Source organism: Rhea pennata, chromosome 3 (genome assembly GCF_028389875.1).
Source record: "Rhea pennata isolate bPtePen1 chromosome 3, bPtePen1.pri, whole genome shotgun sequence".
NCBI lineage: Eukaryota > Metazoa > Chordata > Aves > Rheiformes > Rheidae > Rhea > Rhea pennata.
The window spans coordinates 12,423,955-12,440,951 of record NC_084665.1 but is presented as its reverse complement, the minus strand read 5'-3'; the positions used below and the strand labels follow the sequence as shown (position 1 = coordinate 12,440,951).

Sequence of the window (16,997 nt, the reverse complement as noted above, 5' to 3'; positions counted from 1 at the left end):
CGAAGCGGCGACACAGCCGCATTTCGGTTTTTGTCTTTTCAGGCGCCTGATGGCATTTATATTCTTTACAGGTAGAGTCCAAGCCCTTGCAGGTGGAAAGGCCCCGTCAGCCCCAGTAACGCGGGCTCCGGTGCTGCAGCGCCTCTGCAAGGGCTCAGCCCCGGCCCCTTCTGCACCCTGCCAAGCGCAGGAGCCCCGCGAGAAACTCTGCCGCGCTCAGGGCATCTCTGCTCTCAGGAAAGCAGGTCTTTCTGACAATAAAAATCAGTGTGGCTTTATTCGCGACAGTGCATAAAAATTGCTTTACGTGGTACCGACGTGCAGCCAGCGTTGCAACGTGAGGCAGTTGCTTTGCAGAAACAGCTGTTTCGAGCTGATCGGGGAAGTCGCTGCAGCTGAGGCAGATGAGGACGTCTCGAGCTTGGGTTGCCAAGTGTCTGCTGTTTTGAGATCCTCTTCTTACATGCTTGCAACTTTTCCAAATTTAAAACATTCAGCTTGATTTGAGTGTCTACCTCAAGCTGAATCGTTTGGGATGCTTCAGCTGAAATGGTTCAGATATTTCTGAGAATAAGGATAGAGAAAGTTGTGTTGTTTTACCAATATTAGAAATTCTTACAGTCATTTAGAGGATAAGCTGAAGCACCGTAACATTGAATTTTCTTCCCCTTTAAATCCTTGATTTACATCGTCAACTTCAATATCCCTTTTATAATGGAATGCAGAACCTTTTTGAACTTCCTTTTATGCTAAAACGTTTTAGATGTTTTCCAGGATGATATACAAAAATCTAAGGAAAATGTAGATTTATTCATCTACATTATTTTTAAAGTAACAGTTTGAGGTTAATGATCCATCCATAGAAGGTATTGTGAGTTAGTGGGTGCCCTCTGTAAAGTCAGATATGCAAAAGATAAAAAAATCCCCCTTAAATTGAGGAAGATTACCACGTGAGGTATAATAGCTGCCTGTAAAATCAGATGGCTTTGGAAAAGATTGCAAGAGTCAGAGAAGAGAATGAATACTTGAAAACATGCTGGTGTCGAAGTCTCAGAAAGGAGATAGGCAGCAGACTTCTGTCTAGCACCACAAAGCATTTATGATGTGCTATTTTGAGGTGAATAAAGACATTACAGAGGATTTGGGGAAGTTAAGAAAAAAATGTCTAGCCATTAGCACTTTGGGAATCTGGTCTGTATATGATTACGCACCTTACCATCTGGACTCGGTGTTTTAATCTGTTACGTCCTTCAGAGGACCACCAAGATGACGTAAGGAATAGCTGGTTTAAAGTGCTGAAAAAAAAGAAAAAACCCAGGAAGCAGTTGTATGGATAACATTATTGGGAATTCCTGGCTTAGTATTTAAGAGTAAAAGGGAAAACAGGGTGATTGAATTTGCGAGCAGACATGATCCTGTTACAGGGAATTGGCCAGTTTCAGCGTCATCCCCGGTGGACACAGAAGCGGCGCCGCAGGAAGTCCGAGGGGTCCACACATAGGTCCCATGTGAGTTCCAGGTGCTCAGATCCATGGGGAATTCAGCTTGGAAGAAGATAAAATAGCACCACAGATTCCTCTGAGTGGACTCAAAATAAAAATGAAACAGGAGGGGTGAACTTTAAAGGGGAGATGCAATGAGTTGGAGAGGGGCAGGAATTTCAGAACGCTGGTAGATGCAACCACCGCAGTGTGGCTAGAGGTGAGTAGATGTAACGCTAAGCAACGAGGGATTACAGAGTGGATCCTGAGGTTAACAGAAGCTAAGAGAGAAAGATAGGAAGGAATACAGGACGTTGCACAACAAAGTCAGAAGAAGTGCCAGTGAACCCCAAAAAACCTAGCTAGAACATCAGTAAATTTCTAAAGAAATGGTAGAAAAAGAAATTCAAGAATGATGATTTTAGCGATAGGAGAATTAAAAATAGCCAAGTATGCTACAAATACAAATATATTCTGGAAAGACAGGCAAGAATACCTGCTAGAGCTTTAAAACGATTATTCTCATAAACCTGAAGACAGATACTAAAAGAGAAAGTCTGATAATTTATGGCATGGAACCTGGAAAATAAAAAGCACTAAAGAGCACTGGAGCAGGGTGATACTACAGTTGAAATGCTATAGCCACTTCATATTTCAAAACATAGCAGTTTAAACTTTCCAACCAGTTGCAGGGTACTTCAAAATCTTCATTGCTGTATACAATTGACTGAGCCCAAAGGCTGTGATCAGCTGTACATTTGATAAACTGCACCCTTGAAATATTTTAAATTCTTGATGGAACATATAGCAATATACCAAGAAAAAAGGTGAAAGTCCATCTGCAATCAGTTTACATCCAGGAGACGGAATAAAGTGAGCAATCCTAAGCCTGGGATATTGTGCATTAGTACAAATGGATTTCTCTCTCTGTATTTTCGTTGATGTTGAGAAGGCTTTAGATAAACGCCAACATGACAAACTGATGCCTGTCCTTGGGTAATATAATGTTGATGTATCAGGTCTCCCGCAAATAAAACTCCTGCAGACGGATCAGAGGGCAGCAATACAAGGAAGCTGTGAAATGCCGTAGTACAGGAAAATCCAGCGAGATACCGGCCACGATTCTGCTCTCTGTTTATAGCTGTTCAGGATGCATGCAGGAGAGATAACAAAGCAGATGCCACAAGATAGCAAACAGGTCCTCCAAGCTAAGTGGAGTTAATGTTAACGTAAGACTGATCGATAGCCTCGCTTTTAATAGCGGCGAGAGTGGAATTGCAGGCTGTCCTCGCTGCCGAGAGCGGTGTGCCTGAGCGATGGCGATCTGCAGTAAACACCTTTACTTTGGCAACCCTTTACCTTGGTGCCACCTTCACCTTGATGGTCAAAGGATGAAATAGGCTGTTAGTCTCTTACCCTGCGGTGGCGGAGAGTCTTAGAAAGCCGAGGTGATGCAGTTTTCTTTCAAAAAGGAGAGTTTTCTTTCAAGAAGGTCACTCGGTATTTCCGAGGTAGTTAATTCGCCCAAGACTCACCCAAAATGGCAGAAACAGTATGTGTGGCCGGCCAAGCCGTGCCAGGGCGCACGGTGAACGCTTCGTGGAGCCGCTCGGGGCTGTTGAGTTTCTGTGCTGCAGGGGAGCACTGAAAGTCATCCATGGACCTCCACGCGCCAGGGAAGAGCCAAGGGAAGGAGGTGAATCGGGACGAGAACGGCCACCCGGACGGCGAGGCAGACGCGTCGCAGCGCTCTGCGGACAAACCGCTTCGTAGTCATCCGGCCACTCAGTTCCTGCAGATGTATCCTAAGGCGAAACAGAAAGAAAAGAAGCAAAGATTTTTGACACCGAATGATATACGAAAGTGGTCGTTTTACAGCCCTGGTTGTAAGGGTGAAGGGTTTGAGGAACAGCCTCCAGTCGGCAGACCCTCTTTGAAGAGGATAAATACTGTTACGTTTCGGAGTGAACGCTCCTGTTCTGCGTTGCAGAAATCTGCTTTGATCTGAGCTGTGATGGAAATAGATGCGTTTGTTCACAGTTTTTCAAGAAAGGCAACAGACCGACTGTTTCGAGAGAGGCAGCAGCTTGCAGTCTATTCCTTGCGTGTTGTTTCTGCTGGATGCCGAGGACTGCCCACATAAATCCTTGTTTTACACCTGCTCTGTCACCTGTGAACCTTTCAGGGATCCCTGAGCATTTCCAGAAGCACCCAGATACCCAAACTCTTTTATGGGGCCGTAACTTCTGCCCTGAAGTTTCCTGTGAGCTGCCAGATGCACGTACTATTTTGTCCACAGTGTTCTGGGCATGCTGAGGATTAGAGGGGGAAAGCAGACAGAATTTCCTCCTGAGGCCTGTTCTATAATATTAATCTTTAATTTTATCTGGCACGGCTCCTCCTTGGACAGCTTCCAAGCTGGCTCACTCTCCTTCCTCCACCGCAGCTGTACTTTTAAGCGCTGCATTTCATTTGACCCTTTTTTGCTTTTCCAGTTCTGGGGTTATCCTGTAGCAGCTGTCAGATACCCAAGGGTTGACTTATTTTAAAGCTCTCTGATTGCTTCCTGGTAGGTGTCTGGGCAGGCCCCAGTTAAACTAGACGAACACAGTCGGCTCAGAGGCATCCCAAAGGCTTCCCGCAATGGTCTTGCTGCTAGCCAGCTGATTACATTTGGATGTAGGAGCACAGTACCTGACTGCAGCTGGAGTCGAGGCAGTAAGATGCCTTAATGGTAGGAAAGCTGTATAAAAATAATTGCAAGGAGTTGGCTCCACGTTCACACCTGTTTGGGGCCTCAGAAATTAAGCTGAGTATTCAGTGTCTCGTTCTCAAAGTCTTAAAGGCACCGTTACTGATTATAAGGCCAATCAATTGTGAGGAAAAAGAGCAGATAAAGCTAGGACAGAGTTACAGAAAAAGCTAAAACGGTGTCTGCTGTCGCTGAGCCCGCAGTGCTCCGAGCACTGCCACGTGAAGAACGAGCAGAGGTGTTCCTTTAAGGGTAGTTATGGGCCGGCTGCTAAAAGGACTCCTCGCCCTCCATCCTTGCAAGCTCATAATCCAATTTTGTAGTGTAAACAACAGTTTCACTTTTTAACTTATAATTTATGGGAGGAAGATCACTTGGGGGTGTGCTTACTTGTGTGTACGCTGCAAAGAGCATTTGATTCGGGCACGTGGCTCCACGTTTCACGGGCGGCTGTGCTGCTGGCGGCAGCCTTGTCGGGGACGACGGCGAGCGTCAGCCTGAAACGCCTGCGGGGTCCAGCTGGGTGGAACTGCAAAACCGGCTCCGTAATTTGTACCTCCGGGAACAAGGAAGCTCTGGGTAGGATAAATGACTGCAGATCACCCTCTGTTTCCCTTTAGGAGTTAGCTAATGGTAAGCTGTTATTAAAATTGGAACTATTGGAACTAGTTTTGGAACGTCTCATTTAGGCTCACACAGCTGGAGTCAGTGATGGCGATTTCCAGCCATTCGTCAGAGCTAGAAAAGAGAAGCAGGCTTTCCCTAAAAACTTAATTATTCAACTCACTTTGCACTTTCTGCAAGGTGCAAAGTGCTTCCCACTGTGAACACTGAAAGCTTTACGGTGCTATTGCAGCTGATACCTAACGAGGGCAAGTTTGTCCAGGGGTGAGAGGAAGCAACGTGGAGTCAGGAGACCGGGGATGTGCTCCAGGCTGCCGTTGGCTTACTGAATGGTCTAGGAGAGGTTACTCAACTATTAGGTGATTTCTCAGAAGATAAAAACATAGATGGTGTTGCAAAGGTTAAGTAATTGGAGATTGAAAAGAACTTGGAAATTATTGGCAAAAAGTGTAGTATTTTGAATTACACTTCCTGTAGGCTTTCAGTGAATAAAACTAATAACATCTGCTGGCAACTTCAGAGTTCAAAATCATCATTCTGTACCTTTGCTCCTCTAAGTCATGTCTGCTATCGGGTTCAGTAATAATTACTATATATATTAGTGGACACTTGGTTGTTTCCACTGTTACTGTGATTCTGGTATCAGCGTTGTTGTTGTTGCTTTGTTGTGGGTGTAGTTAGGGAAATTCCTCGAAGCATGTCTTCCCTTGCAAAACACAAACTCAGTGGGCACAGGGAGTTTCTGACTTGTTGCAGTGCAGCTGCAGTCTGTGCTCGCTCAATTCCCGGTGTGTTTGCTATGGAAATGTGTCGGTCGTGTATCGGTGCTTGCAATAGGTGGAAAGTTACTCTTGTAAAATTTCCTGCTCTGCTTACATTTCAGGAAAGTCTGGTTAGAAATAAATTGTTGCTTAGCAGCTGTTCTAGACTGAGATGTTTTAACATGGCTTTTGTTTTGTTTTGTTTTTAGTGTGGTGTATGGACCAGTTGAGTCCAGCAGGGTTTCTTCTGTCCTATTAACAGTACTGGACAGTTAGTGGGAGTTTTTGTTTTGCAATATCAGAATTAAACGACTTTTGCACAGTATTCATAAAGAAGCAGCAAAAGGCAAAAACATAGCATTTTTTAATGTTACCTTAAAAATGGATTTTTAAAGTCCTACATACACATGTTTATATTTGTAGGAAGGCAGTGTATGGAAAACGGTCCTTATGGGGGACCTTGAAGTCAGCCAGCAGAGCCTCAGGTGTGGACAAGGCCATCCTTGGTGGGAAGAGTCAAGGGACCTTACTGCTGGGTTCTCCCACGGTACATAGTGGGTTGATTAAACATTGATTGGAATGAGGCTGAGCATCCATGGGCAGTATACTGGGCCTGAATTAGGGATTATAGCCATTCTGACATGCAAATGCCTTTCTGTGGAAAATAATTCTAGCTCCCAACTCTGCCCTCCCGTCCCGTGGGCAGAGATAGCGTTAGAGCTGACCAGCTGGCCACGCGCAGGGTGAGGAGAAGAGCTGCGGAGTAAAGGGAGACAAGCAGTGGAATGAGGAAAGAGAAGTATCGATATATGGAGCCCCGAATGCCCTTTCCAGGGAAGCAAGAGGTTGCGCTTTGGAGCGACAGAGAGCCTTTGCTGCACGCCCGGTCCTCGCTTACCGCGTGCGGGAGCTGAGGACGCCCCGTGCGCTGCAGCCAGGTGCATCCATCTCAGCGGCGTGCACCACGGCCAGTAGCAGGAACGTAAAGCTGGCCAGGTAGAAGAGTAGTTTGAAGCCTGAGGGCTCCTGTGTGTTTCCATCACAAGAAAAATAGTTCTGCTTAGGAGGTGAATTTGGAAGAAAAGAGAAATTCCCCTTGGTTTTCTGTTGCTGTCTTCTCGCCTCCCCCGGGCACAGCTGTGGCACCAGACGGTGGCCTGGCCCATGGGGCTCTGCCTTGCGTGTTGGGGCCGTAGCAAAGACTTGCAGGAGGCAGCTTACAGGTGTGCGGTCTGCGATACACCCCAGCGCTCTCCTCGCACGCTGCGAGCTGCGGCTTCCACCTGCGTTATTCCTCTAAAATTTCATCTGCATCTTTTTTTCACCCTTTGCCTAATAAACAGGTATTCAGGGTGTGTTAAGAGGAAGCTTTATTTCTGATTAAGTGCAAATGTGGCCGATTCTCTTCCATCCCTGTGTCAAACAGAAAATGACATTGCTCTGGGTTTTTCTGCTAGCCCGACTAACCTAGAAACTAGTGTCTTGCACAAAAGGCAGACTGGCAGCTGGAGAAAAGACAAACTGTGCAAAAATTCAAGGGTGGAAAATGGTTTTCTTGCTTATTCCTACCACTTATTTTTAAGTGCCCCGTATTTCAAGACATTTTTGCTTTTAGTTTTTGCCTCATTGGCAAAAGCTAGGCAAAACCTGAATAGAAAAGGCAAATGGATTGCTTGGCTAAAATTGCCTTTTTGAGCTCCGGACGTGTCTGTTCTGCTGTTTTCTCTCCGCTGCTTTGAGAAGAGCTGTGACATGTTTATTCGGTGGCCCAAGTGTTAATTGAGAACGTGCTAACGCCAAAACCTCCCTGGCCGCGACGGGTTGGGGACCGCTGCCGGAGAGGCGCCCGCATGCGGGACGGTCTGCCGGCCGGCGAGACGCGGCTGTGCCTCGTTTTTAGGCACCAGCGGGTTTGTACCGTTGGCGAAGGAGTCTTTAATCTTCCCGAAAGCTCGGGAACCCTCTTTTCTTCACCATTTTCCCTGCCATTCGAAAACAAGTCAAAATGCTGTGTGTAATTAGCGATTTGTAAGCGCCTTGCAGGCGTGCACGGACGTCTGCGTGATCAGATGGCTGGGGAAGCCGCAGGAGCTGCTTTGGCCAAGGCTGCTGTGGCGGCTGCAGGTCCTAGGTGGAGGGGGGCCCCAGCTGTAGGCATGCTTTGAGGTGGGACAGACTCCATCATCTTCTATTACAAACATCTCCTGTTAGCCTGACGTGGGTCCCCTGCTCCAAGCTCTTCCCACAAGTTCTAATCTTGTGTTAAAATCAGTCAAAGTCCAAAGCCCAGGGCTCATCTCCCAGGAGAGTCCTCAGCTGAGGAGCAGTAGGAGAAGGCCCTCTTTTTCCTTCAGCTTCCTTGAGTAACGGTAGCGTTGAGCATCCCAGGAGGGATTTATCTGCCGTATAAACACACTTGTCCTTTCTTTTTGATTAAAGATCCAGCTTTTCAACTGAAAATGCTGCGCTACGAAGTGCCTACGAGTCCCTCACAGTCAAAACAAATCCTTTGCAGTCGGTGGCCGGTTGCTCTGTAAAGGCTGATTCTGAGATGCAGGGTCATGTGCTGCAAAACCACTAGCAGGCACTACGCGAATTATTCCCATCCCTCTGACAGCCTCTGAAGTGAAGGATACAAACACGTGGTCCTCCAAGGTTAGCTGCCAGGACGTACTCCTGGGTTGCCCAGGCGGGATGTTGTAATTAGCATGTTGGAGTCTCAGAAGCTTTAGGAAGTGAACAAAATCTGTTGGCGTTAAAGAGATGGGGTCCTGTTTGAGAAACAGCACCTACATTTTTTTTTTTTTTAGGTGTGAGAAATTCCTGAAGCAGAATTCACTTATCTTTATGTTTGTTTATTGTTCATATTGCTGTTCCGTTTGACAGTGAAAATGCATTTGTCAGATACGTTTTTATTTTAATAGGTTTGTGGTTATTTTCATTCTATGAGTTTCATGCATTTGCCTAAGGTCCGTGGTCTGTGATTTCTAAGTACAGTAAGGGATAATCACTGAGGATGCTTGAGTTTTAACTTCCCTGCATAAACTTCAGTAGTCTCAGGTTTGCTAGCTGAGTTTTAGGTCATGTTTGATCTGACATACTCCTTTAATACCTATAACTAGTGTCTTTCTTACGCTGGTATCTCAAACTCTTGAGGAGCAGCAGAAACGCACGGTGTACCCCCTGCAGAGGGTTTGAATGGTCACCTAGTGCTAAGCAAGCATCAGCAGTAGGGGGTCTGGCCCTGTGAGATGACTACCCCTGCACTAAAAACCTTCTGTCTTTTGGGAGCCAAGAGTGCTCTGCAGCCCCCCAGGCTGGCTTTGAATCATCTCGCTTTTCTGGGATCTGAACTAAGGCCGCTTAGTGGCTGTCCTTCCATGGACTTTAAAGGCTGTTGGGCCAGGGTGATGGTGGAAATGGGGTGGGTTGCAAAAGGAACAGGGCGTGCGACCAACTGTGCCGTGCTCAGCACGGGCTCATCTGTGGCTCTTCGGGATGTAACTCGTTTGACTTGATTAGGTGTTTTTAAAAAAAAAAAAAAAAAAAAAACTCTGAACCAAGGGCTTAGTGACTGTTAATCCCTGTGCTTGCGAAGGGACCTGGTGGCCAGTTTTCCCACACAAATGTTGAGGATTCCTTAAACGGGATTAACATAAAATTCCCAGGAGGTGGTGAGATACCGCGGGTGAGTGAAAACCCCTGATTCTGACAGCAGAACAGAGCATGGTTCCTACTGAGCTCAGCTCCCTCATTTTTAAACCTGCTGCATTGCATCTGCTGCTCGTGAAGTGTTTAATAGAAGAGCTGCTGTCGGGGGGGGAAAAAAAAAAGCATTTACAACTTCCTGGTTTCATTGATACTTCTAATTTGTGAGTAATGCCCCACAGAGCTTTAAAGCAGTGCTCACAAAAGCTTCCAGGCAGCACTAATACGTGATCCTTTCCTTTTAAATACGGAGGGTGTTAGTGGAGGAGGGGGCACCCATTTTTAGCAGTAGGGATGTACCCTACACTAAGATTAATGCTCTGGTTTTCAAGTTTTATACGATATGTCTCCCATTTGTAAATAGGCTGGCAGCTCCATATCTGGGTCGTACCCACAGCGTCTTGTTTTTTGATCTGATTGGGAATGTGTCATTCCTGAGCTGATCCCCAATGCCGAGGCTTTTTTATGGAGAAGGTTGCTTTGGCCCGTAGTGGCATTAAGAGGTTGGGGGTTTTGTGTGGCAGGAGAGGCAGCAGGTGGCCTTGCTGGAGATGAGAAGTGCCTGCTGTGGGCGGCTGCTCTCTGGGCTAAGTTGTGCAGTGGTTTGCTTGCTGCTGGAAAGGTACTGTGCATCTGCCCGGCTCTTGCAGCCTGTCGTAGCTTGCCAAAATCAACCCTAAAGAAAATGAATTTAGATTGCTGTCTTCCTTTGTTTGCATGCTAAACATGTAGATGATAAAAATACAGCAAGTTTCCTGGTGATAGACCAGAATTGTTGCTTTCACTGATGGAGGACTTGTCTCTGATACGGACAAAAGACACCTTTGCTGCTATTTTGGTGTCACACCTTTGCCTTCTTAAGAAAAATTGTTTTCAGTCTTAAATTGACTTCACCAAAAATGTTCTGCTTTGTCCTGGGTCTAGAGATTTGGGGAAGTGTGCAGGGTATTGAGGATATGAGTTTTTTTCTGTGAATTACGCTCTGTGATTTCAAAGTATTATTAACCCTTGCCGGTGAAAATGCAAACAAAGGCCTGTCTGCAGGGGATGGGGAATAGTCATGGCCGCACCTTGTAATCAGCTGCTCTTGAAGATTCATTTAACGTCATGTTGTGTGAGGTGGGATTTTTTTTGTTGTTGTTGTTTTTTGCTTTTCATGAAATGCATTATTCACGTAACAAGATTTCACAGAGAAGCAGCTGAACGGTAATTCCTGGGAAGACTCTTCCCAGAGCAGCGGCACGTTCGTCATTTAAATCAGTGCAGTAGGTCCTCCCTGCACCGAGCGGTGGGAGCAGCCTGCGGATGGGGCACCGATCCAGCTAGTCCTTCGGAGGGGAGGGAGAACAACCCACTTAGCTAACTTAAGCCCTTTCTGCTAAAAGCAAGCCCAGAAATATTTTGACTACCTGAAATTCCTGCAACGAAATGCTCTGGGGTTACAGGTCTTCGCAAGTGTGTTTCTGGCCCGATTTCCTAGGCCAAGACACCGCTCAGACGTCCGTAGCGAGTCGGGCGTCGTTTACCCTCGCGCCAACCAGGAACGAGGCCGGCGCTCGGTCTCGCGCCGGGCCGCTCCTGCGTCGAAGCGGTGGAAGCTCCTGTGGGGGCCTCCCGACTGCCGTGCCTGGGAGCGTCCTTCCAACCGGAGGGACGTCCCCTGGGGAGAAGCGCCGCGCGGACGCCGTCCGCCATCCCTGTGGCGCCTCGCCTCGCCGGGAGAGCGCGGAAACGCGCAGCCCAGCCGAGCAGCGAGGCAGCCCCCGGCTTGCTTGAGCGGTCGTCTGCCATGCTGTGCGGCAGACCTATTTTTAACAACCTAATTTTAACACCACCTATTTAGGGATTTCATCGTGGCGCAGGCCCCCCGGCAGCAGCCCTCTCCCGCCCGGTGCTCGGGGGTTTCGGCACGCCGAGACCCGAACGCGGAGGCCCGTCGGCCGCTGCCCTCCGTAACCTTTTTTTCTTTTTTTTTTTTTCCCTCCTTTTCTGTTTATGTGTGTGCCCAAGTGTGCCCCCGGCCACCGGCGGTGAGTCACGGAGACTACGTCTGCCACCCGCGGCCCTGCGAGCGCTACAACCACGGCACCGTGGTGGAGTTTTACTGCGACCCCGGCTACACCCTCACCAACGACTACAAATACATCACCTGCCAGTACGGAGAGTGGTTCCCCTCCTACCGAGTGTACTGTGTCAAAACAGGTGACGGGGCAGTCCTGCCGTTGCTTCTGTTCCCCTCCTGATTTCGAAGTAAATTCGCCGGTCGATAACGACGAGCGCTTCGTTTTAACGTGCCCTTAAATGTAGCGCGTCTTAGCTGATGCTGTGCTGTTTCGGTAGTTAGCTGTTCGAATGTATTTCTAAGCGTCTTCTGGATATTTGTGCGTGTAAATAAGGTAAATTCATGATTGCATGCATTAAAAAAAGCAATGGTAAAAAAAAAAGCAAGGTCCAGCCCCTCGTGGCAGGGTTGCTTTTCGCATCTGGGATTGGCTTCGTGTGTGCTTGTACGACGTGTGTTACAAGATCCCGTGTCCTGCTTGGCACTTCTGGATGTTGTTGAAGTGTTAATACAAAATGACAACAGTAATAATCCAACACTGCTCTTGTATTGCCATTCTGTTACAGAGCAAACCTGGCCCAACACGCAGGAGACCCTCCTGACCACGTGGAAAATAGTGGCATTTACTGCTACCAGCGTTTTATTAGTACTTCTACTGGTTATTTTAGCCAGGATGTTCCAGACCAAATTTAAGACTCATTTCCTCCCAAGGTTTGTACTGTTTTCTTTTTTGAAGCTTGAGGAGCTTGACTGAGGTTTGCCGTGCAGCGCTCCTTGCTGAGGAAGCAGGAGGGCACGTGAGCGCGGCAGATACCTTCTGCTCTTGTGCTGAGCAGGGGTCTCAGAAGTGCCCATGCGCAAGGGAAACCCACAGCAGGCCCTCGTGCAAGGAAGGAAAGGGGCAAAGTCTGGCCGTGCTCGCCCGCGCGAGCAATTAGAGCTCTGATGCTGGGCACCGCTGCTTTTGCGTGTAAAAATATCTGGCAGTATTTTAAAATATTGATTTTCAGGTGGTGAGGGAATTCTTTTTTTTAACTACTGTGGGCTTAGTAATGTAAGTTTTGAGAAAGAATTTCTTTTTCTCTGTGGACAAATTTATATAAAAATTCAGCACAACTGCCTGAGGATGTTTTCCCTTCTAGAGTATTATTTTTGTCATGATTCGTAGAGATCTCTTACATCTTACTTTGTTTCCATAAAATACTGTACAATTATGAACATTGAATCTCACAGTATTCCTCATGAAACAGGTTGGTAAGTATTATTATTTTACAAGTGGAAAAACAAAAGCAGCTGTGCTGGCTTTAGGTAAATCTACAGAGTGAGCTAATATGGTATATGGGTTTAGACTCGTTCCTAGTCCGCAGCTGGTGCTCAGCTTGCTAGACGCCTCGCCTGGATGTTTGCTTCTCTCCTGCTCTTCCTTTTTCTCGTGGGTCTCCAGTCTACCACGTACAGAAAGGAGAGATGAAAAAGCTGTAAGTCAGCTAAGATGCCCCTGTGCCGATGCAGCAGAAAGGGCTTGGTGATCTTAATGTTTAAATAAATGTGTACATAAATGTGTATTGAGTATATAAATAATATATAAATTTATATACATGTATGGGTATATATATACACAGTGTATGGGGAGTATACGTAAACATATATAGCAAGGAAGATCTTCAGGATAATGGTTTGCACCAGGGATAGCCTTGTAGCCTGTACTGGCTGAGCTTATAGAAATAGCTTTCTTTCCTCCTCTGTTCAGATGTTCTCATCTCCTGAAAATATGTAGGACCACTTCCTTCCTGCTGGGACTCTGTTGTGATTTAATTTGCTACTAAACAGATTCTTTAAGGTTTAAGAGACCTTCCCAACATAACAGAAATGTTTCCTTTTGTTTTTAAAAAAGACTCTCTAGTATTGTTTAAGAAGGCACTTGTCCTTTGAAGGTAAGACCTGAAGGAGGCCACAAATCTGACCACCAAAGACTGTCACCCAGTAACAGTCAGCCCAGCACCTGTCTACAAGTGCTCTAAGCACTTTGTCCCTTTTGCTCTAGTACACGTCTCTCCAGGGTTTCACACACTTCTGACCGATGAGCTGCCTCTGTGATCGTATATCCATGGTATCTACTGTGCATGGATTGGCAAATGATGCTCCTTATCTTTTCCATGCACCTGTTTTCCTTCCCTTCTCTAAACCGTGCTTCACCTTACTGCTTTTGTTTAGCTGCTCTTAACAGATTCACCTGACTGTCAATCTGAACAGATTTTTGCAAACCCATGAAGAAAACCTTCCTGCAAATGTTATTGCCCCAGTAGCTCCACTTTGCTTGGTTAGCAGGTGTTGCGTTGGCTTCGGTTCAGCAGCTGCCTTGGGGTGCTGCTGCCGTGTCGCAGCTCCCTCTGATAACAGGTCTGTGTTTGATGCAGAGGCCACCAGGAGGGCTCCACGAGCGACCCTAACTTTGTGGTGGTGGATGGCATTCCTGTCATGCTGCCTTCCTACGACGAAGCCGTGAGCAGTGGCTTGAACGCTCTGGCTCCTGGATACTCTGCTGCAACAACAGACCAGGGGCACCTTTCACGGGCAGAAGATCAGAATCCGCCAGCTTATCCCGGCCCCAGGGACGCAGACCCGCTGCCCAGTGAATTGGAGACCTGTGAGAGTATATCGGGCTCCTCTGAACTCCTCCAAAGTTTATACTCGCCCCCAGCATGCCAGGCGGGCGTGCTTCCGGCTGCGGACAGGACGGACGAGTCCCGCAGCGCCGCCGGGGAGGCTGCGTCCACGAGTCCGCGGGTCGATATCGCCGATGGTGAGTGCCACGTAGCTGCGTGAGTCCTGTCCGTGAGCAGCAGCCACTTCTCTGTCCTTTCAGAGCATGAAAACACACAACTGACCTGCTCTTACTTTCCCTGTGGTTATACAAAGCCCATATCTTAATGCGGATGTTTAAAAAAACATACTACTCAGTGCTCATACTGCTTCAGGTCAGTGATGTCCCCTTGCTGGCTGTGGTGCAAGGATTTGGCTCCCCGAGGGTAGGGAGCTTCCTGCTGGCTCCCTGCTGGCTTTCACAGCAAAGAGGAGGATTTGCTCCTTAAAGTACAAAGAAAATCATGCCTTCCTACTTGGGCAAAATTGGCAGCCTTTATTAACACGCTCTCCATGTCTGCACGAAGAGCAGAGGAAGCTGTTCAGCAGCTGAGGCACATCCGCATTTAGTTACATGCTAAGGCTTGGGCGTGGGAGTTGCAATACAAGGGGAATGTGCTCACAAGATCGTGTTTTCCAAGCAAGATTGTCATGAATTATCATTTACTTTTAAATCAAACATGAGCATGCATTGATACCATTTCGTTTAGTGGTAATGGAGCTCTACGGTGTGCTCCTGAGCGCGCTAAGGAAACAGGATAGCTTTGCCTGGGAACATTTAAAAGGCTCTAGTCATGCTGTCAAGAGTCATGAGGAGTCACTAGGCAAACAGATATCTGTGTGACTTATCAGTAGCAGGGCTGAAGCCTAATGTCCTAAACTCAATGTGGGCGAAGCTCTTGGTGAAGCTCTTGCATCATCAGGTTGCAGCTAACTTTTAATGGCATCGTGAGGTGAAGAGGACAGCTAGAAGGGGGAGGGAGAAATTGTGATAATGCCAGTAAATGTCTCTGGATACACTGTGAATGCTGATTCAGTGACTAATGTAGTAGAAAGGATGTTTTGTGTGTAGGTTTTTGTGGGTTTGTTTGGGAAAACATGGGTAGCTTTAGTAGATTAATTTCTTATAGGCCTTAGAGCAAAAATGAGTTTAGAATGGGAAAAAGCATGTGGTGTTTAGATTTTTGCAATGTCCTTTTATATACTTGCAGAATTGTTAATAATACGTGGCAAGCATAAAGGGAAGTTACAATCAGTAATCAATAGTTCCTTTTTTTCCCTCTAGAAATTCCACTGATGGAAGAAGAGCCTTAGCCTGCACAGAGAGGTGACACCATCACTTTGCCCCCTTGGGTGAAACGAATCAGGAGCATTTAGAGATAGAAAAGACGATCCTAAGGATTTGGGGAGGGTTTTTTCTTACCTATCAATCTTCCACACGACGATGTCACCGGATTGTGTGCACATCTTAATCCACAGCGGGGATCACAGCATCAGCATTTGGAGCAGCAGTTTTATGAATGAATCCTGGGGATTTGATGAGAGCAGATGTAGAAGAACTGTGACTTTTTAGAAATGAAATGTATATCTGCATCGCAGAAAGTCATATGGTTCTGTAGAAATAGTATTGGATTTTGATACTAACTGCCTCACAAAAGCATGTCAAAGTATGTATATTTGCTTATAAAGACTGCTTTAAATGATCTATGGACCTCTAGTTTATGAAGAATTCTTATAAGTTTTAAAAAGAATAGAATTGAAATGCAAAAAGAGGAAAAGATCCTCTTTGACTTTCCTATGTTAACCAGGAAGCTTTTGATTTAGTTGTTGGCGATTTTGTTTCAGACCATGTCTGCAGAAAATATAACAGAAATGATGGGATTCATATATACTTTGATGTATAAATAGCAAATATATATAAATATATATATATATATATTTAAAAATTCTTAAAGAGAAAGAAAAAGAAAGACTCCAGGTCACACCATGATCTGGAGATTTTTTTTAAGGTAAGGAAGAATTTATATCATATACAATATTCAAGGTAAATATTGATATTTGTATTTATGCAAGACTTATGTGACTACATTGCATTTGATAAATCCTGCTGTAATATGAAAGATCTATAAAGTGTTAAAATTCTGAAATACTTGCTTAAGAAGTGTTGAATTGTCCTATTTCAGCATTTCTTAAGCTGTTACAAATATATATATTGGAGTAATCTACAGTCATAGCCCAGAGCACTGCCTTGTCCCTTCCTTTGTGGTAGTATTCTGAGCCATTATTGTAGAATACTTTTTAATAAAATAATAAAGTTCAGTTTCAGTTCTTTTGACTTACCAGACTGTGTCTAGTTGGCCTTTATTTCTCTTCCTTACGTCTTTGACTAGCTCCCACCTGGAAGCTCAGAGAGCAGCAGAGCACCTGGTTAGTGTCATTTTTGGCTTTAAATTCGTTATCTAGAGACAGACAGAGCAGTTTTATTTGAGCAGAGGACGTGAAATGGGTGCAGCAGTGGCCTAGCTTCGGTGGGTGTTACTGTTGGCTCTTCTTCTCTCCTTTGCATGCCATGCTGGAACATTGCGCTAAAGCCTATATGAGTGGTCCACCTTTTTGGTATTACAGACTATTATTTGTCAAGAAAATTTCTAGCTATTCACTGAAAGCCAAGGAAATTTCCCATCCTATTTTTGGCGTTGCGCGAATTAAACATATGTTAAACTGACAGTGCTTTAAGGAAGAACTCGCCATATGTGGTTAACTCATAAAGATTGCCATGATGTGGGCTAATCCAAACAAAAGAGGAAAAAGGAGACCAAGTTCTGATTTTATGCAAAAGTAAACCAATAATACCTCTATAGCGATACACAGAGGGTCACTACAGGTTGTTCTGTTATTTCTTCATCGTTGTTAATTATTTATTTATATTGTGGTGGTATCTAATGGCCTCATTCATGAGTCAAGAT

At 45.9% G+C, this 16,997-nt stretch overlaps 1 protein-coding gene across 1 annotated transcript in view; it reads left to right on the top strand.

Annotated features, from left to right (window-relative positions):
• SUSD4 (sushi domain containing 4) overlaps window positions 1-15,399 on the top strand; it is a 29,747-nt gene extending 14,348 nt beyond the window's left edge. Inside the window, exons 5-8 of the mRNA XM_062571285.1 lie at window positions 11,337-11,528; window positions 11,955-12,099; window positions 13,806-14,191; window positions 15,317-15,399. Coding sequence (XP_062427269.1) covers window positions 11,337-11,528; window positions 11,955-12,099; window positions 13,806-14,191; window positions 15,317-15,345 — 752 coding nt within the window. The 3' untranslated portion in view covers window positions 15,346-15,399. The remainder of the gene's footprint in view (window positions 1-11,336; window positions 11,529-11,954; window positions 12,100-13,805; window positions 14,192-15,316) is intronic.
• Window positions 15,400-16,997: the final 1,598 nt, after the last annotated feature.